Source organism: Borostomias antarcticus, assembly GCF_949987555.1.
Source record: "Borostomias antarcticus genome assembly, chromosome: 22".
Taxonomy (NCBI): Eukaryota; Metazoa; Chordata; class Actinopteri; order Stomiiformes; family Stomiidae; genus Borostomias; species Borostomias antarcticus.
This window is the reverse complement of record NC_140255.1, coordinates 20,567,226-20,588,509: the sequence shown is the minus strand read 5'-3', so window position 1 is coordinate 20,588,509 and position 21,284 is coordinate 20,567,226. Positions and strand designations below refer to the sequence as shown.

The following is a 21,284-nucleotide window of genomic DNA, read 5'->3' as shown; positions in this document are numbered from 1 at the left end:
GCCTCAACCAGCCCCAGAGAGAAGGGAATGAGGACTGCGGCACTCACTCTTCCCTCTCCTCACAAGAGGATGCTGGGTACTGTAGTCCCTCCCTCAATGTAGGAGTGAGAAACAGGAGACTCCTTGGCACCAGCTCCAGCCCTGGTTCACCACAGGCCCAGTGCAACCAGGAACTCCCTCCCTGCTCTGTGGGAGAGGGCCAGGTCTTCTGCTACCCACCTGTATCAGGATATGGTTCCCATTTCCCCCAGAGCAGACCCACGATGAGTCACACTAGCACCATGGACTCCTTCCCCAGCGGGCCCGAGACTCCTGACTCGGCATGCTGCGACATGTGGCTGGAAAGCCCCTCTCCCTCAGACCTGGGGTTCCAGTACAGCAGAGGATGGGGAGGACCTGTCTTTAAGCACTCAGGGGCTCCTGGACTCTTTGATGGCGGGCCAGAGGCCCCTCTGCCCCAGCTGTCTTCTCAGTATGTAGAGGATGTTCTCAGAGAGATGCAGGATGAGTGCTGGTGGGAAATGGACACTGCTGCTAGATTCTAGACCTGTGAGGGCACATCTGAACATAATGCTTAGTCTTTCTGTTAAACAGGGCTAAAACTTTATAATTCACCAGTTGCTTAGATCATATTGATAGCTCATGTATTTGCATTGGCATGAATGCATTACCATATGATATTTATTTGCTTGACGGTTTATTTATGCTATTTATTACAAATAAAAACGTAAATAAAAATACAAAAAAATAAAAAACGTCTGAAACGCTGTTTTTATTATTCGTCACTAGCTAACATCCCAGCTCGCAATAATTTGTTCTGAGAACAGAATGTGAAAACATGAGCAGACGTGTTCCCTGCTAGGGCTGCAAGAAGTATACATGCCAGAACAGGTCTTCTAATTCAGAAGTTTGATATGCCATTTTCTGCTATTATTTTTAAATAACGTGTCATATCATATAATGAATTGTCTTAACTAGAGACCGCAGTGGTCTCTCGTGGTAGGGTTAGGGTAACCCAGCGGTTCTGTTATCGGAACGCTTTAACTTGACACGCGTTTCCTGACGGAATGAGTACGGGGCCGGTTCTCCTCTACTTCCGGTTGTGGAGGCACACGTGAGAACCGAGAGAGCAGATTGGAAACAAATGAGATAATCTATATAAAGAGAAGACATACACATTAGATAATCTATATAAAGAGAAGACATACAGAAGACATACACGTTGTTGACTGACCGGACGCAGTAACTGGTAAGTTAGCCTAGTTAACTTCCTCCCTCCTCTCCTGCTGTTAGAGTTCAGGACTAGATAGTAACGTGAGCGAGACTAAGTACACGCATGTTTCAGTTCTAGGTCAGTTCTGACTGTTAGTGTAACTAGTTCTGACTCGTGTAACTACTACTCTTCTAGTTACTAACTAGCACTAGACCTGCACGCTGGAGAAGCTCACGTACACGATCATATATCCTAGTCAAGCCCTGTAATATTTTAAAGGATGTGACATGAGGAGGATTGACTGACAGGATCTTCTACTTGTCTTAGTGTATTGAGCGGGTCCATGATGCTGTTGATCAACCTGGTGCAGCTCTAGCTTCATGAATGCCTGTGCAATAGTTCAATAGCATGTTGTTGTCATGTGATTACCTATTACATAGTTTACAGGATGGTTTTCTCTAGTAGCGCACTGAGGAAGGAAACCTGACCTGTAGCTCCACCGTGTCTGTCAGGGAGGAGAGGATGGAGGAGAAGCAGAGAGAGCAGAAGCGGCACCAGCAGAAGCACAGCGGGCCCAAGGCAGAGAGGAAGAAGAGCCGGAAGCTGGGCCAGGCTCCAGAAGAGAAGGATGGCCGCAGGAGGAACCCCAAAGCGTTCGCTGTCCAGTCCGCTGTGCGCATGGCCAAAGCCTTCCACAGGTCAGACTCCCTCCTGCACCACACATGGTGCTACTAAGAGTAAGGCTGGAGTCGGCTAGCTATGAGGGGTGTGGGTGTGTGGGTGGGTGTGTGTGTGTGTGTGTGGGTGTGGGTGTGTGTGTGTGTGTGGGTGTGTGTGTGGGTGTGTGTGTGTGTGTGTGTGTGTGTGTGTGGGTGGGTGTGTGGGTGTGTGGGTGTGTGTGTGGGTGTGTGTGTGGGTGTGTGTGTGTGTGTGTGTGTGTGTGTGTGGGTGTACTTCTGTGAGAGTAAGGCATGGAGTCAGTGCTAGCTGTGTGTTTGTGTGTGTACTTCTGTGTGTTACAGACAGACAGGCAGACCAAAAGAGAGATTGTAAAGTAAATAACTGCTGTACTCTCTCCACCCTCATCCTCACACACACACACACACACACACACACACACACACACACACACACACACACACACACACACACACACACACACACACACAGGGCCCAGGACATAAAGGCTAAAAAACACCATATTCCTCTCGTGGACCGTGCTCCCTTGGAACCCCCTCCAGTGGTGGTTGTCGTGGTAGGACCTCCGAAGGTGGGGAAGAGCACTCTGATTCGCTGCCTGATCAAAAACTTCACACGGCAGAAGCTGGGGAACATCTGTGGGCCTGTAACCATCGTCTCTGGTGAGTTGTCTGTTTCATACTCCAATGACTCCAACATCTTATCGAATCCCAATCTGGTTTTAGACCAAATTTATCCACTACTACTGCTCTCAACAACTTCACTAATGATGTATTCTCAGCTTTTGACAACAACCAGCTCACTGGATCAATCTTTATTGATCTCACCTTGTTGACCACTATTTACTTCTTGATGAGCTTCATTCTCTCAGCAAGCCCTATTTTGGTTCAATGCATATCTTCATATCAGGCATCATTGTGTTGTATATCACGGTAAACAGTCTGCTTACCTAGTTATGGAACAGGATGTACCGCAGGGTTCTACCCTGGCCCCCTCCTCTTCTGCATCTTCACCAATGATCTGCCTCAAATCTGCTCTGTCATGTCCATTTATACGCTGATGACACTGTTATCTATACATCCAACTCTGATATATCATTCATTCAAAAGTCATTGCAGTCTGATTTTAATGGTGTCCAAAAACTGGTTCTTCCACAACAAACTTCTTTTAAACAAAAATAAGTCCTGCTGTATGCTTTTTGGGACTCGACATAAACTTTGCTCATGTAATAACCTTAGTCTTAATTTTTGCGATGGCACAACACTTGAGAAAGTTTTTAGGTTTTTAAACACCTAGGTATTTGGCTCGACCCAGAACTTTCTTTTAAGTCTCATATCGATTCTATTGTAAAGAAAATTAATTTCAGTCTTTGCACACTTTCTGTCAATAAACTGCTTCACACTTCAGGTCAGGAAAATAATTATTACTCAGTTAGTACTCCCCATCCTTGATTATGCAGATATAGTTTGTCAGAATACATCAGAATCTCACTTACGTCCGCTTATTGTAGTCTACAACAGTCTGTAGATTTATCCTTAGATGCCCATACCGCACTCATCATTGTTTTATGTACGACTCCCTCAATTGGCTCTTTTTAAACTCCAGAAAGCACCATCACTGGCTGCAATTTATTTTCAAATGTATATTTTTCAACTTTCCCATCTGAAGCAATACCTAGTTCCATGCAATGCTGCCTACTCCCTCAGACATGCACAGCCCTAGCCCTAACCCTAACCCTAACCCTAACCCTTCATTGGTCCCCGCATCTCTAAAGAAGATGGACGCCGGGCCTTCAAATATAAAGCCCCATTGGACTGGAACAATTTGCCTAACTCACTTGGTTCCAGCTCTTAATTGCATATCTTTAGGTTATGTGTGCTTTGTACTCTCCTGTTTATATGTTGTATATTTCTTTTTGCTGTTATGTTTTTTTTGTGTGTTCTGTTTTGTTTTTTGTTGTTACTGTTCTGTATCTGTTTCAAGGACCGCCTCGAAAACGAGATGATTCATCTGAAGGGGTTTTATCCTTTCAATAAAGTTCAATAACTATACAGGTGTCAGAATAGAACTAGGATCTGAATATGTCGGACATGGAAAACGGATAGCAACATGCTTAGATTTCCCAATCCATTATACCAACTTCCAAATAACACAATCCTTCTCATTTTATCTGCAGGCAAGAAGCGGCGCCTCACTCTCATTGAGTGTAGCAATGACATCAACACCATGATAGACCTGGCTAAGGTGGCCGACCTGGTGAGTGAGTGAGTGAGTGAGTGAGTGAGTGAGTGAGTGAGTGAGTGAGTGTGTGAGTGTGTGAGTGTGTGAGTGTGTGAGTGTGTGAGTGTGTGAGTGTGTGAGTGAGTGTGTGAGTGTGTGAGTGTGTGAGTAAGTGAGTGAGTGGGTGAGTGAGTGGGTGAGTGAGTGAGTGGGTGAGTGAGTGGGTGAGTGGGTGAGTGGGTGAGTGGGTGAGTGTGTGAGTGTGTGAGTGAGTGAGTGAGTGAGTGTGTGAGTGAGTGAATCCTCACTCTGAGCGGTTTTTAAAACCACTTAACGGTCTGCGCTAACTGAGCGCTGAGTTGCTAGGAGACGAGAACTTTTCACCTGTTGTCAATCATGTGATTAGCGAGCAGCGTCCCAACGACTCCCAAGACAAAATGAGCCCCTTGTTTTTTTTTGTTCAGGTGATGATGATTGACGTGGTGTTTGGCTCAAACAGATCATAGTTCAAAACGACCCGTTAGGTGAATTCTGATCACTGATCGCTGACTGAGCGCTCAGCTACTTAACGCACCCAGGGAGAGGGAGACAGACAGACAGACAGACAGACAGACAGACAGACAGACAGACAGACAGACAGACAGAGACAGGTGTGTGTGAGTGAGAGACAGAGGTTTGTGTGTGTGAGAGAGTTAGTAGTTCATACTGAACAAGCATAGAGCACCAGTAGGAGGAATCCTCAAGCTCTTTTCTCATCAGGTCCTGATGCTGATCGACGCCAGCTTCGGCTTTGAGATGGAGACGTTTGAGTTCCTGAACATCTGCCAGGTGCACGGCTTCCCTCGCATCATGGGTGTGCTCACGCATCTGGACTCCTTCAAGAACAACGCAAGACTGCGCAAGACCAAGAAAACCCTCAAGCACCGCTTCTGGACTGAGGTGTACCAGGTCAGCAGCCCAGTGGGAAACACTCCCACCTAGTGGTATAGAAACGCTAGTGGCTCTGACATCATAACCTTTGTGCTGCTATAGCAAAATGCAAAACCACTTTCCATTGTCCAATCGTGTATCTGTCATTCGCTGCACCAGGGTGCAAAGCTGTTCTACCTGTCCGGCATGGTCTACGGAGAGTACCAGACCCAGGAAGTGAAGAACCTCGGACGGTTCATCTCTGTCATGAAGTTCCGGCCGCTGGTCTGGCAGACCTCCCACTCCTACGTGCTGGCAGACCGGTGAGCCCCTAGAGGACCAGGCTGGCCTCACCCTTCAGGGGGTACACACCCAAATACACACATCAGGATAGGGGTGGTGTTTTTGTCTCTTCACCCTGCGTTCATGTCCCTCTCTCTCTCCTCCCGTCCTGCGTGTCTCAGCATGGAGGACCTGACCGACCCTGAAAAGCTGCGGCTCGACCCCAAGTGTGACCGAACGGTTTCCCTCTACGGCTACCTGAGAGGGACATACCTGAAGAACAAGGGACAGGTCCACATCCCAGGTAACCTGATCTCTCCTGATCAAAAACATTTTGTAACATTTTCTTATTTATTTATTTGGAAAATACCTAGAAAACCATCCTGCCAAAATTGTTGTGAAGGAGAAATTTGGCACCAGATTTCACTACTGCAGCGTTCAGACCAGAGCAGCAACCGCCAGGTAGCGCCGCAGGGTTCACCCTGATCTCGCCGCTGAATTCGGCGCTACCGGCTGTGTAAATCCCAGTGGCGGTACTGGCTGTGTAAATCCCAGTGGCGGTACTGGCTGTGTAAATCCCAGTGGCGGTACTGGCTGTGTAAATCCCAGTGGCGGTACTGGCTGTGTAAATCCCAGTGGCGGTTCTGGCTGTGTAAATCCCAGTGGCGGTACCGCTGGAATTTCATCGCAGATCGGCGCACGCATATTGAAATGTGGGGGTCACCGCGCACGCATATTGAAATGTGGGGGTCAGCGCGCCAATCCACCGCAAAAGTTGAGAAAATCCAACTCTGGCGTTTGGCAGCCGGCGGTGGTGGTGGTGGTGGTGGTGGTAATTTTACTATTTCTCAATTGTTATTTATGTGTTTGTTTTAATGTCTTTTGTAAAGCACTTTGAACTGCATTTTATGTCACGAAGGTGCTCTATAAGTATAGTATAGTTTCTGTATTATTATTACTATTGTTATTGTTATTATTATTACTATTGTTATTATTATTATTATTACTCCAGACGATGGTATTGGTGGATTTGTGGATTTGATTGGAATGCAGAAGTTTCCTTGAATGAAACACTTGTACATAGTTTTATTTTGATGTGGGACATACCAAACTAACCAAAGAGGATAATTAGGCATTGTTAACCACAACAGTCGACAATAGTTTGATTTAGTCAGTGTAGACATGTCTCACCATTCACATACAAGGCCTGAAGGGTCTGGCAGGGTTAGGGGGAGGAGAACCAGCTGTGCTCGGGGCAGGGTTAGGGGGAGGAGAACCAGCTGTGCTCGGGGCAGGGTTAGGGGGAGGAGAACCAGCTGTGCTCGGGGCAGGGTTAGGGGGAGGAGAACCAGCTGTGCTCGGGGCCTGGCTGTGGCTCTGTTCTCATTCATGGAAAAAGACGGTGAAATCCAGCATGCGCGCCCCACTACTCCCCCTGCAGGTGTGGGGGACTTTGGCGTGGCAGACGTCAGCTTCCTGCCGGACCCCTGTCCTCTGCCGGAGGCCCAGAAAAAACGAGCCCTGAACGAGAAGGAGCGCCTGCTCTACGCCCCCATGGCTGGCGTTGGGGGCGTGGTCTACGACAAGGACGCCGTCTACATCGACCTGCCCGGGGGACACGTCCACCACCAACAGGTCAGGGGTCACCTGAGGGCTTTCACTGCATAGGAGGTCCAAAGTGTTTGTTTTTTCAGGCAATCCCATTGTGTGTGTGTGTGTGTGTGTGTGTGCGTGTGTGTGTGCGTGCGTGCGTGCGTGCGTGCGTGCGTGCGCGCTCATAAGTCTGTATGTGTGAGTGTGTTTGTTCCTATGTCTGGGTCATTTGGTCCCTATCATCCAACAGGAGGACGTGCGGCCGACCACAGAGCTGGTCCACTCCCTCATCGGTACACACACCACCCTGGACGCCAAGATGGCCGCCAGCAAAGTGTCCCTGTTCAGCGGGACGGCAGCGCTGGCTCCGGTGGAGGTGGAGAGGTGAGAGACCGGGACTCTGGGACTCTGGGATAGCGCCCAATCCTTACTCCCTGATCTGCAGTCCACTACTCTGGTCTGAACTGCAGTCCACTACCGTCATGTTCACTTGGACTTTATGTTGAATAGAGCTAAAATATGTTGTAATACTATTAAGTAGCACTAAATACTAAAGCATTAATTACATGGTAATTACAATAATACTAAAGTAATTATAGGGGCAACCCTGAACCTCAAACCATCGGTCCCCAACAACAGTGTTCAGATGATGTGGAGGAAAATACTGTTCTGGTTCTCCTGACCTGTACTTCAGGTCTCAGAATGAGGAAACATCCTGAAGAAGTTCTCTGCTTGTTTCCCAGGGAGAGTGGAACTCTAGGAGAACCCGTGGAGAGTGGAGCTCTAGGAGAACCCGTGGAGAGTGGAGCTCTAGGAGAACCCGTGGAGAGACGTGTCTGGGATACTCACACCCAGAGAGAGAGGAGGAAGGCTGTCTTCACCGAAGAGGATGATGATGATGATGACGATGATGATGATGAAGACAGTGATGGGAGTTCTGATGAAGAGGCAGAGGAGGAGGAGGAGGAAGGAGAGGAGGAGGAGGAGGAAGAAGATGGGGAGAACAAGAAAACAGCAGTGACAGAAAAGAAGAAGACTTGGAAAGAGAGTGTTCCCCCTGGCAAGAGACAGAAGATGGAGGAGAGGGGAGCAGAGAGGACAGGGGGGAGTGGGGGAGCAGAGAGGACAGGGGGGAGTGGGGGAGCAGAGAGGACAGGGGGGAGTGGGGGAGCAGAGAGGACAGGGGGGAGTGGGGGAGCAGAGAGGACAGGGGGGAGTGGGGGAGCAGAGAGGACAGGGGGGAGTGGGGGAGCAGAGAGGACAGGGGTGAGTGGGGGAGCAGAGAGGACAGGGGGGAGTGAGGTCCCTGCCTTTGCAGACAGCGAGGATGATCTGGAGATGAGTGAGGAGGAGAGACAGGTGACCGAGGAGGGACAGCAGGAGAGTGGAGGAGAGGAGAGTGAAGAGGAAGAGGAGCAAAAGGAGAACAAGGTGAATAAGACTGAGTTTGGACCTGGAGACTCTGGTCACTGCTCTGAAGAAGAGGATGAAGATGACGTCGATGATGAAGATGTGGATTCACAGAATGAGGAATTGGGTAAAACCAAGGTCTCAGGAGAAGAGTTGGTCCTGGAGGAAGTGGAGGAGGAAGGAGGGGAGGAAGTGGAGGAGGAAGTGGAGGAGGAAGGAGGGGAGGAAGTGGAGGAGGAAGGAGGGGAGCTGAGCTGTGAGACTGCAGGTGAGTTCCCTGTTCTTAGGTGGTTGCGTAATCAGTACCTCTGTAGCAGCAGCTCAAATCTCTCTTTCTACAGCTTTGCTTCGGGTTCCAAGGACCGTAGTGTTCTGTTGCCTTTTGATCTTTAGTTCTCTCCTGCTATTGGTCCTCAGGTCTTTAGTTCTCTCCTGCTATTGGTCCTCAGGTCTTTAGTTCTCTCCTGCTATTGGTCCTCAGGTCTTTAGTTCTCTCCTGCTATTGGTCCTCAGGTCTTTAGTTCTCTCCTGCTATTGGTCCTCAGATCTTTAGTTCTCTCCTGCTATTGGTCCTCAGGTCTTTAGTTCTCTCCTGCTATTGGTCCTCAGGTCTTTAGTTCTCTCCTGCTATTGGTCCTCAGGTCTTTAGTTCTCTCCTGCTATTGGTCCTCAGGTCTTTAGTTCTCTCCTGCTATTGGTCCTCAGGGGAGCTTCGCTGGAAAGAGGGTTTGACACAGAAAGCATCTGAGGCGTTTCTACGGCAACAGAGGTCTGCCCCTAATCTGCGCAAACTGGTCTACGGCACAGGTGAGAGCTCCCAGGACGTCTGCCAGGTGTGGTTATCCAGGGTACTTAAAGAATTGAGCTGTCTTGCTTGACTCAGTGTTTCAGCCAACATAAAAACTGAACATTATATTTGAGATAGTCATGTTGCATTTTTAGAATGTCTCTCGATCTAATGAGGATTACTGCTTATTTTCTGTAGTAGTGTCCGTAGGAGGAGGGGGAGGACGTACTGCACTGCTAAGCATCAAAACACAACTAGATAAACAACAACAACAGATGAAAACATACAGAAACCCAAATATACAAGAGTGCAAATGAACAGTAGGTACAGTGGGCTCCAGAATAACTGGCACCCTTGACTGACCCTTGACTTGACCCTTGACTGACCCTTGACTGGCACAAACAGAACATAAACAATATAAAGAATATAATCATAGAGAAACTGAATATTACAACATGGTGAAATACTGTATCTATTAATGTTGCAATAGAACCAACCAAAATCATAACAATGATTTAATACCAAATAAATGTCAATAAAATCAAGGTTTCAAAATGATTGGCCGAACATTAATATAGTACAGTCTCATCACATGCTGGTATTTAGAGTTTCTCTATAATTATAGTGTTTAGAGCATTCATGGCCTGTCAGGGGGGCCAGTAATCTTGGAGCCCACTGTAGTTCCTCGGGTTAGGGTTAGGGTTAGGGTTAGGGTTAGGGTTAGGGGGGTTAGTAATCTTGGAGCCCACTGTGGTTCCTCGGGTTAGGGTTAGGGTTAGGGTTAGGGTTAGGGGGGTTAGTAATCTTGAGCCCACTGTAGTTCCCTGCATGCCTAGACTGGGCAGACATGCTCATTAGTGTGCAAGATTCAAGTGTCAAATCAAGTGGGTAAATATGCCATGTTTGTAAAAGTCATGTACTTGTCCTGTAGTGGCTGAGGACGATGGTGAGGATGAGGAAGAGCTGGGAGGGCTGTTTAGAGTCAGCCGTCCAGACCAGGGCCAGAAGCACCGGGCGGACGCCGCCGACTGCTCCCGCTTCCCCCCCGATGCCCAGCATGACTGGGAGCTGGAGGAGGTGACCCCTGGCCAGCATACACTAAACACAGCAGAGAGGACAGTGATGGGAATAGAGTTGCAACATTCAGGAACATTCACAAACTTCCCATGGGAGTTAACATGAATACGCTGGGAAACAGACCATGAATGTCCAGTTGTCCAGTTTATTACCATTAATTCCCATTGAGAACTTTGTTCAGATTCAGAAATTTCACTAATTGAACTAAGGAAGTAACAGACCATATGTTTCCGTAGAAATCAGTAGGCCTTTCACAGATTGAATGTGAGGAATGGTGCTCGCCTTAACCTGCCTGATGTCTCTCAGATGCTGGACTCTATCAGGGACTGCTTTGTGACGGGGAAGTGGGAGGAAGGGCAAGATGCTGCCACACTGCTGAAGGAGGATGGTGAGGAAGAGCTGTCCACTACACACACACACACACACACACACACACACACACCTTGCATGTCTGGACCGTAGCTGTCCACTACACACACACACACACACACACACACACACACACCTTGCATGTCTGGACCGTAGCTGTCCACTACACACACACACACACACACACACACACACACCTTGCATGTCTGGACCGTAGCTGTCCACTACACACACACACACACACACACACACACACACCTTGCATGTCTGGACCGTAGCTGTCCACTACACACACACACACACACACACGCACCTTGCATGTCTGGACCGTAGCAGTCCACTACACACACACACACACACACACACACACGCACCTTGCATGTCTGGACCGTAGCAGTCCACTACACACACACACACCTTGCATGTCTGGACCGTAGCTGTCAGCTACACGCACACACACACACACACACACACACCTTGCATGTCTGGAGCGTAGCTGATAGCTGGCCGGACCTTGGTAAAAGGACCTTGGTAAAAGGACCTTGGTAAAAGGACTCAGCTTTACTTGCTACTGTTTACTGGGTTGTTTACAATGTAACAGAGGAAATTAGGTAACGAACACAAACGGAAACCTTTGTCTGTGTTTGTATGATGCTTGTCTTCCCTGACAGAGGAGCTCTATGGGGACTTTGAGGACCTGGAGACTGGGCAGCAGCACCAGGCCGGGAGACCGACCGACCAGGAGCAGGTATTCACACTCATCATTTACACTGGACCAACCAGGAGCAGGTATTCACACTCATCATTTACACTGGACCAACCAGGAGCAGGTATTCACACATCATTTACACTGACCAACCAGGAGCAGGTATTCACACATCATTTACACTGGACCAACCAGGAGCAGGTATTCACACTCATCAGTTACACTGGACCAACCAGGAGCAGGTATTCACACTCATCAGTTACACTGGACCAACCAGGAGCAGGTATTCACACATCAGTTACACTGACCAACCAGGAGCAGGTATTCACTCATCATTTACACTGACCAACCAGGAGCAGGTATTCACACATCAGTTACACTGGACCAACCAGGAGCAGGTATTCACACTCATCATTTACACTGACCAACCAGGAGCAGGTATTCACACTCATCATTTACACTGACCAACCAGGAGCAGGTATTCACAATTCAGTTACACTGGACCAACCAGGAGCAGGTATTCACACTCATCAGTTACACTGGACCAACCAGGAGCAGGTATTCACTCATCAGTTACACTGGACCAACCAGGAGCAGGTATTCACTCATCATTTACACTGACCAACCAGGAGCAGGTATTCACACTCATCAGTTACACTGGACCAACCAGGAGCAGGTATTCACACTCATCAGTTACACTGGACCAACCAGGAGCGGGTATTCACACTCATCAGCTCACTTCTGAAGTACACATCAAATAGCTGAAGATGATTCGTTTAGCTTTTCCTCCCATAAGAACGTATTTGGAAGCAGTTGATACTGATATGCTGTATAATGCTATACGAGTTGGGGTTATATTGATATTAATCATGCTATGTAACATTAGGGCTGGATATTGGCAAGGACCTCTTGATACAATACGTATCACGATACATTGCAATACGATACAATACAATACATACTGCCAAACATTGCGGTATTCGACATAATTTACTGAAATTTAAAAAATGCAGCTGAAAATGCAACTCAACCCCGCTCCCTGGAGGGGATCCAGAGGGAAATTGCAAATTGATCCTATCTCCATTTTTTGCTGGCAAAAGTCCCCAAATGAAAATATTTCAATTAAGGTTGGGCCTATGAACGATGTCATCGTCCATCGCCAATGTTTAATAGCCAAATATGATTGTTACATCATGTTAAAATAAGTGCAGTGCATTTTTTAAACACTTGGGCTGTCAAAATGAACAGTTGGGTATTATATTTGTGCATTTAATTAGTCCCTGTGAGTTACTTTCCATATTGTGTCCCTCTTGAATAACAGCGAACTCGAGCTAGAAGCAGGCGCCATTCGCCTTAAACACGAGTTATTTAATATACAGTATAGCGTTATTTCTTCTTAATTAAACCTTCATGTAAATGATTAGATTAACATTTTTCTGTAGCAAAATTTAACAGATTAGAATTTTACACAATCTCTGTCAACACTGTCAGATTGCCAACTAACTCAACTAAGTTACACTAGCAAGCAAACGTCAGCCTAACACACGATGTAGTCACTAACATAAGAGATAGCTAGCCAGCTAAAGCTAACTGACGTTATAAAAGAGGCCAGCAAGTAGTTCTAACATAAGAGATAGCTAGCCAGCTAACATTAGGCTAACTACATTACGTAAAAGAGGTCAGACTCATAGCCTTTCATTACACTTCGGCAGCTCACTAACTCGCTAGCAATCAGTCTAAAAAGTTATTACACTACCAATTAGCATCTTAGCTAGGGAACATGGTGCCCCAAGCGAGCTAGATTACATGGATCCTCATACATCCACAGCTAACACAGCCAAAAATCAAGCATTTTCAACATAAGCCATAGCCAGCCAGCTAATATTAGGCTAGCTAACACTAGTACAGTACTTACAGTACAGTCAAGCTAATATCAAATAATTGACGTATGCCGTAAAGCAGTGATCTTTTGTGGTTCATTTTGTGCCCTGGTTCCGACCCGAAACCCCAAGCTGCATAGTGCCTGTGCAGCACAGGCCCTGACCCCAGCACAGGCCCTGACCCCAGCACAGGCCCTGACCCCAGCACAGGCCCTGACCCCAGCACAGGCCCTGACCCCAGCACAGGCCCTGACCCCAGCACAGGCCCTGACCCCAGCGCAGGCCCTGACCCCAGCACAGGCCCTGACCCCAGCACAGGCCCTGACCCCAGCGCAGGCCCTGACCCCAGCACAGGCCCTGACCCCAGCACAGGCCCTGACCCCAGCCCTGACCCCAGCACAGGCCCTGACCCCAGCACAGGCCCTGACCCCAGCACAGGCCCTGACCCCAGCACAGGCCCTGGCAAGGGGGCCGTTGGTCCTGTGGTGTTCCATCCAAATGAATTTGGGAGACATTATTTGAAGATGAAAATCTTACACTGGAGGTCATAGGTGAATGGAGTAGAACACATAGCGACAATTAGCATCACGAACAGACATTTTCTGTTTGGCAAGTCCCCCGACAGGATGTGTGATCCAAGATGGCAGAAGAGACGTTACCATTCATTATTATTTATCGAGGGGGCGGCTGTGCCTCAGGGTCGTCCAATGATCCTAGGGTTGGTGGTTCGAATCCCAGCTCCTCCTGTCCACATGTCGATGTGTGCTTGCACCTTGCATGGCAGCTGCCGCCATTGGTGTGTGAATGTCAAAGTCAAGTTCTGGTCTTAGTGAGGACACGTGCTGCAGCATTTTGTATCATTTGAAGTTGACTAATAGCTTTCTTTGGTGGACCGGACAGGAGAGCGTGACAGAATGTGAGTGTGAATGGGGGAATGAGAGGCCCTTGTAAAGTGCTTTGGATGAAAGCAGTCAACAGTCTAAGTGCAGTCCATTTACCATATCAGTAATTGGCCATTTAGTCAGACATAATTACCTAAATAAAAAACCTTCCATGTCACCGTCTGCCTGAGACTCCTGCCAGTGTCCGGCTGACAGACAAGGAACATGGACACAGACAAGGAACATGGACACAGACAAGGAACATGGACACAGACAAGGAACATGGACACAGACAAGGAACATGGACACAGACAAGGAACATGGACACAGACAAGGAACATGGACACAGACAAGGAACATGGACACAGACAAGGAACATGGACACAGACAGGCAGGGAGGCGGGCGGGCAGGGAGGCGGGCGGGTCAGATATAATGCTGTATGGGTTAGGGTCAGGCGTTGGGGTCAGATATAATGCTGTATGGGTTAGGGTCAGGCGTTGGGGTCAGATATAATGCTGTATGGGTTAGGGTCAGGCGTTGGGGTCAGATATAATGCTGTATGGGTTAGGGTCAGGCGTTGGGGTCAGATATAATGCTGTATGGGTTAGGGTCAGGCGTTGGGGTCAGGGGTTAGGGTCAGGCGTTGGGGTCAGATATAATGCTGTATGGGTTAGGGTCAGGCGTTGGGGTCAGATATAATGCTGTATGGGTTAGGGTCAGGAGTTGCTGTCTGTTTCCTATGCTATACTTTATTGTTTCCTATGCTATACTTTATTTCTGTCCACGTGTGTTTGACCAGGAGGACAGCGAGGAGGAAGAGGAGGAGAAGATGAAGGTGAATGAGGAGTCTCAGAAGAACAAGCGACTGGAGAAGAAGAGGCATCTGAAAGAGCGCTTCAACTCTGAGTACGACGACGGAGACGCCACCTACTTTGATGACCTCAAGGAGGAGATGCAGAAGCAGGCGCAGGTGAGGGGGAGGGCTTCACCTAACACTAACCCTTAACCCCTAACACTAACCCTTAACCCCTGACACTAACCCTAACTCCCACACTGGGAAGAGCCAATGACTGGAGTCTCAGCAGAAAGATGGAGGTTTTATCCTTGATTTGTGATTGATACACTGCAGAGTGGACCATTTCTGCTGTTGTTTTAGGCACTGTTATTATTTGTACTTTAGTATTTTGTTTGATACAATGTAATTTGAATACTTTGGATACAGTGGCTATTTGAAGAGCAGGAGGTGTAATGAGTCATTCTCAGATCAGATGAGCACGTTTCTCAGCCTGTAACCTGCTGAATATCTGCTTCCCAGCTGAACCGCGCTGAGTTTGAGGACGTAGACGACGAAACGCGCGTCCAGTACGAGGGCTTCCGGCCCGGGATGTACGTGCGTGTGGAGATCCCCTCCCTGCCCTGCGAGTTCGTCACGAACTTCGACCCCCACTACCCCGTCATCCTGGGCGCTCTGGGCCCCAGCGAGGGGAACGTGGGATACCTGCAGGTGAGGCACGGCTTTCAACTGGATATCAGAAAGGGAAAAATATACATGAATAGTACAACGCTCTCTCCAACTATACAAGCAATCAGTCACCCCCCCGCGGTATCGAAGGTAGCATGCTAAGCTAACAGTATACATGGCCCTCAGCGCTGGTGTCCCCAAGAATAGGACAGGAGGGCTTTCTCTCAGACACATTGTTCTCTTCCTCTTGGTGACATGTTCTGTTCCTCCTTTAGAAAACATGTTCTACTGCTCTTCTAGTCATGTTCTGCTCTTCTAGTCATGTTCTGCTGTTCTAGTCATGTTCTGCTCTTCTAGTCATGTTCTGCTGTTCTAGTCATGTTCTGCTCTTCTAGTCATGTTCTGCTGTTCTAGTCATGTTCTGCTCTTCTAGTCATGTTCTGCTCTTCTAGTCACGTTCTGCTCTTCTAGTCATGTTCTGCTCTTCTAGTCATGTTCTGCTGTTCTAGATAACATGTTTTGCTGTTCCTACAGATGCGGTTGAAGAAACATCGCTGGCACGGCCGGATCCTGAAGACGCGCGACCCCATCATCCTGTCGCTGGGCTGGCGGCGCTTCCAGACCATCCCCCTCTACCACATCGAGGACCACAACGGACGCCACCGCCTGCTCAAATACACGCCGCTGCACATGCACTGTGGCGCCACCATCTGGGGTGAGAGCTGTACTACACCTGGCTATAAACAATCACTGAAGGACTTTTACCAATGAACATAATGACTGCTGTTGCTCTACGACACACAACTTGGCAGGAGTTGGTCTCCTCTCATTGGTGGAGAGATGAGTAGAGGGAGAGATGAGTAGAGGGAGAGATGAGTAGAGGGAGAGATGAGTAGAGGGAGAGATGAGTAGAGGGAGAGATGAGTAGAGGGAGAGATGAGTAGAGGGAGAGATGAGTCGAGGGAGAGATGAGTAGAGGGAGAGATGAGTAGAGGGAGAGATGAGTCGAGGGAGAGATGGAGGAGGGAGATGATGAGGAGGGAGATGAGTTAATTGATGTTTTTTTTTAAATCGTATACCTTGTATAGAGCAGATACCAATTTCCAACCTTGGCTGGACAATAAAGTTGTATCTTATCTCAATTGATTAGTGGAATGTGACTCTGGTCCTCCTGCAGGTCCCATCACCCCCCAGGGCACCGGCTTCCTGGCTGTGCAGTCAGTAGCAGGAACCAAGGTAGGAACCACAGAACCTAGGGCAGGAACCTTAGACACTAGGGGAGGAACCACAGACTCTAGAGCAGGAACCACAGACTCTAGGGTAGGAACCACAGGCACTAGGGTAGGAACCACAGACACTAGGGTAGGAACCACAGACACTAGGGTAGGAACCACAGACACTAGGGTAGGAACCACAGACACTAGGGTAGGAACCACAGGCACTAGGGTAGGAACCACAGACACTAGGGTAGGAACCACAGACTCTAGGGTAGGAACCACAGACACTAGGGTAGGAACCACAGACACTAGGGTAGGAACCACAGACTCTAGGGTAGGAACCACAGACACTAGGGTAGGAACCACAGACACTAGGGCAGGAACCACAGACACTAGGGTAGGAACCACAGACTCTAGGGCAGGAACCACAGACACTAGGGTAGGAACCACAGGCACTAGGGTAGGAACCACAGGCACTAGGGTAGGAACCACAGACTCTAGGGTAGGAACCACAGACACTAGGGTAGGAACCACAGGCACTAGGGTAGGAACCACAGACTCTAGGGTAGGAACCACAGACTCTAGGGTAGGAACCACAGACTCTAGGGTAGGAACCACAGACTCTAGGGCAGGAACCACAGGTACTAGGGTAGGAACCACAGACTCTAGGGTAGGAACCACAGACACTAGGGTAGGAACCACAGACTCTAGGGTAGGAACCACAGGCACTAGGGTAGGAACCACAGGCACTAGGGTAGGAACCACAGGCACTAGGGTAGGAACCACAGACTCTAGGGTAGGAACCACAGACTCTAGGGTAGGAACCACAGACACTAGGGTAGGAACCACAGATACTAGGGTAGGCTGTGTATATGGAGGGAGAAATTACATATTGAAAATAGGACTTCCCAGTGAGGATGATGATGTACGATTCTTATCAGATTTAACCCTTTATTCCCTCAGTCCAGTTTCCGCATCGCCGCCACTGGGGTGGTGCTGGACCTGGACAAGTCTGTCACCATCGTCAAGAAGCTGAAGCTGCTTGGCTACCCTTACAAGATCTACAAAAACACCTCCTTCATCAAGGTAGCGCATGGGCTAGCGTTGGGGTTAGCTAGGACGTACACCAGTGCTGCTATTATGTACAGTGTGTATGGACACACATTCTGCACTCCCTGACTATGAAAGACTAGAACGGCTTCAAAAACTGTTAGAGATTTGCCTCTTTCTGCACATTTAGATTAATTTACGGTGACATTGAAACACACACACACACACACGCACCTGTTTTTAAAGGTGAAGCTGTTGACCAGCTCGTCTTGTCCGTCACCAGGGGATGTTCAACACGGTGCTGGAGGTGGCCAAGTTCGAGGGGGCCTCCATCCGCACAGTCAGCGGGGTCAGAGGTCAAATCAAGAAGGCCCTGTCCACGCCGGCCGGAGCCTACAGAGCCACGTTTGAAGACCGCTTACTCATGAGTGGTGAGGAAGTGTGTGTGTGCGCGCGATGGTTTGAATGGTGTGTGGTTGAGCAGTTCTCATGACCGTGATGAGCAGTTCTCATGATTGGAGCACAATGTGTTATAGCACAGCTTTGCCCACACCGGGCGGCCATAGCTCAGGAGGTAGAGGGGCTCGTCCCATGATCGTAGGGTCGGTGGTTCGAATCCCGGCTTCTCCTGACATGTGGAAGTGACCTTGGGCAAGACTCTGAACCCCAAACTGCTCCCAATGAGCAGGACAGACCTTTTACCATCATCAAGCTGTGTGTTCTGGAAAAGGTTTGGTGGGTTTAAACACTGTGTGTGTGTATGATGTTGTGTCCATGACCTTTACCATGTACTTGTTGCTCGTGTGTGTGTGTTCCTTCACGTGTTCCTTCGTGTGTGTGTGTTTGTGTGTGCATGCGCGCGTGTGTGTGCGTGTGTGTGCGTATGTGCGTGTGTGCGTGCGTGCGTCTGTGTGTGTGTCTGTGTGCGCGCGTGTGTGCGTGTGTGTATTTGCGTGCGTGCGTGTGTGTGCGTGTGTGCGTGTGTGTGTGTGTGCGTGTGTGTGTGTGCGTGTGTGTGTGCGTGTGTGTGTGCGCGCGTGTGTGTGCGCATGTGTGTGCGTGTGTGTGTGCGCGTGCGTGCGTGTGTGTATTTGCGTGCGTGCGTGTGTGTGTCTGTGCGTGTGTGTGTGTGTGTGTGTTTTCAGACATCGTGTTCCTGCGGTCCTGGTTCCCGGTGGCGGTCCCTCAGCTCTACAACCCGGTGACGTCTCTGCTGCTGGCGCCCGGGAGGAAGGAGGGCTGGACGGGCATGAGGACCCTGGGGCAGCTCAAACACCAGCTGGGGCTGCGCACCAAACCCAACACCGACTCCCTGTACAAGGTAGCCCAACCCCAACGCCACCACACCGCTGGTCTCTCTGTCTCCGGCTCCTTCGTTTGACCGGTACGGTTGTGGGTAGCAGCCTCTTCTAGAATGTTCTCCGTGTGTTGATGTTCTCTCTGGTCCGGCAGCCGGTGGTCCGAGCGCAGCGCCACTTCAACCGCCTGCACATCCCCCGGCCCCTGCAGAGGGCGCTGCCCTTCAAGAGCAAGCCCAAGATGGACCAGGCCAAGGGCAGCACGCCCAGGGACCTCCAGAGACCCGCCGTCATACGAGAGCCCCACGAGAGGAAGGTGAGAGGACCCTAGCCCGAACCCTAACCCTAGCCCTAACCCTAGCCCCACGAGAGGAAGGTGAGAGGACCCTAGCCCCAACCCTAGCCCCAACCCTAACCCTAGCCCCACGAGAGGAAGGTGAGAGGACCCTAGCCCTAGCCCTAACCCTAGCCCCACGAGAGGAAGGTGAGAGGACCCTAGCCCGAACCCTAGGCCCATGAGAGGAAGGTGAGAGGACCCTAGCCCGAACCCTAACCCTAGCCCCACAAGAGGAAGGTGAGAGGACCCTAGCCCGAACCCTAACCCTAGCCCCACGAGAGGAAGGTGAGAGGACCCTAGCCCGAACCCTAACCCTAGCCCCACAAGAGGAAGGTGAGAGGACCCTAACCCTAACCCACGAGAGGAAGGTGAGAGGACCCTAGCCCGAACCCTAACCCTAGCCCCACGAGAGGAAGGTTAGAGGACCCTAGCCCTAACCCTAACCCTAGCCCCACGAGAGGAAGGTGAGAGGACCCTAGCCCTAACCCTAACCCTAGCCCCACGAGAGGAAGGTGAGAACACCCTAGCCCTAACCCTAACCCTAGCCCCACGAGAGGAAGGTGAGAGGACCCTAGCCCTAACCCTAGCCCCACGAGAGGAAGGTGAGAGGACCCTAGCCCTAACCCTAGCCCTAGCCCCACGAGAGGAAGGTTAGAGGACCCTAGCCCTAACCCTAACCCTAGCCCCACGAGAGGAAGGTGAGAGGACCCTAGCCCTAACCCTAACCCTAGCCCCACGAGAGGAAGGTGAGAACACCCTAGCCCTAACCCTAACCCTAGCCCCACGAGAGGAAGGTGAGAGGACCCTAGCCCTAACCCTAGCCCCACGAGAGGAAGGTGAGAGGACCCTAGCCCTAACCCTAGCCCCACGAGAGGAAGGTGAGAGGACCCTAGCCCTAACCCTAACCCTAGCCCCACGAGAGGAAGGTGAGAACACCCTAGCCCTAACCCTAACCCTAGCCCCACGAGAGGAAGGTGAGAACACCCTAGCCCGAACCCTAACCCTAGCCCCACAAGAGGAAGGTGAGAGGACCCTAGCCCGAACCCTAACCCTAGCCCCACGAGAGGAAGGTGAGAGGACCCTAGCCCTAACCCTAACCCTAGGCCCATGAGAGGAAGGTGAGAGGACCCTAGCCCGAACCCTAACCCTAACCCCACGAGAGGAAGGTGAGAGGACCCTAAGTTACGAGAATACACTTGGTGGCATACCAGCCATACCAGTACTTGTCACCAGTTTATACATCTTTAGCTACATAATTAGGCCTTTGTGTTTAATACTATTATTTTTGTCTCAAATACTAAAATTGATGACTCAGGTCTACAAAGCGCTACTGCCCGTTGGAGTGATGTCTCCATCACTGAGCATGCACTTCTCTCTGTCCTCCACCAGGTGGCAGCGCTGCTGCACGCCCTCAGCACGGTGAGCAACTACAAGACCGTGAAGGCCCGCAGCGCGCAGCACGCCAAGCACAAGGACTTCCTGGGGCAGAAGGAGAAGGAGGAGGAGGACAAGCTGAAGCGTCAGAAGGAGGCGCGTAAGAAGCTGTACCGCGCCATGGGCCAGAAGGAGAAGAGGAGGCAGAGGTCCAGTCTGAAGGGAGCAGCGCAGGACGACTGAGCTCAGTCAGTCAGACGGGGCAGGAAGGGGAAGGGGGAGAAGCGGTGATGTCTAATACACTTGGGTGAAATACCTTTGTTAAATACAGTGAATGCCCCTGGTATACCAGTGGTACACTAATGGATTAGTCACCCCTTAAATACTTCAACTTTTTGTATTTGAACTGTGTACTTGGCCCTGGTCTGATGTCTACTGGCTTTTGTTGGCGACTGTCTATCCTGTTTGTGATTACATCTGGGGGGTAGCAGAGTAGGGTGCACACAGGAAGAGATGACT

At 49.8% G+C, this 21,284-nt stretch overlaps 1 protein-coding gene across 1 annotated transcript; it reads left to right on the top strand.

Moving 5' to 3' along the window:
• Positions 1-1,114: 1,114 nt before the first annotated feature.
• Positions 1,115-21,008, top strand: bms1 (BMS1 ribosome biogenesis factor; the record flags this gene model as incomplete). Its single annotated transcript, XM_084456183.1, has 25 exons — positions 1,115-1,249; positions 1,726-1,911; positions 2,384-2,574; positions 4,089-4,168; positions 4,892-5,080; positions 5,222-5,364; positions 5,506-5,627; positions 6,765-6,958; positions 7,167-7,300; positions 7,660-7,880; positions 8,199-8,494; positions 8,555-8,594; positions 9,032-9,133; positions 10,045-10,190; positions 10,497-10,578; positions 11,231-11,307; positions 14,827-14,997; positions 15,343-15,531; positions 16,024-16,204; positions 16,667-16,725; positions 17,670-17,792; positions 18,040-18,187; positions 18,902-19,077; positions 19,209-19,370; positions 20,781-21,008. The coding sequence occupies exons 2-25, from the start codon at positions 1,736-1,738 to the stop codon at positions 21,006-21,008; spliced, it is 3,630 nt and encodes a 1,209-aa protein (XP_084312309.1). The 5' UTR covers positions 1,115-1,249; positions 1,726-1,735.
• Positions 21,009-21,284: the final 276 nt, after the last annotated feature.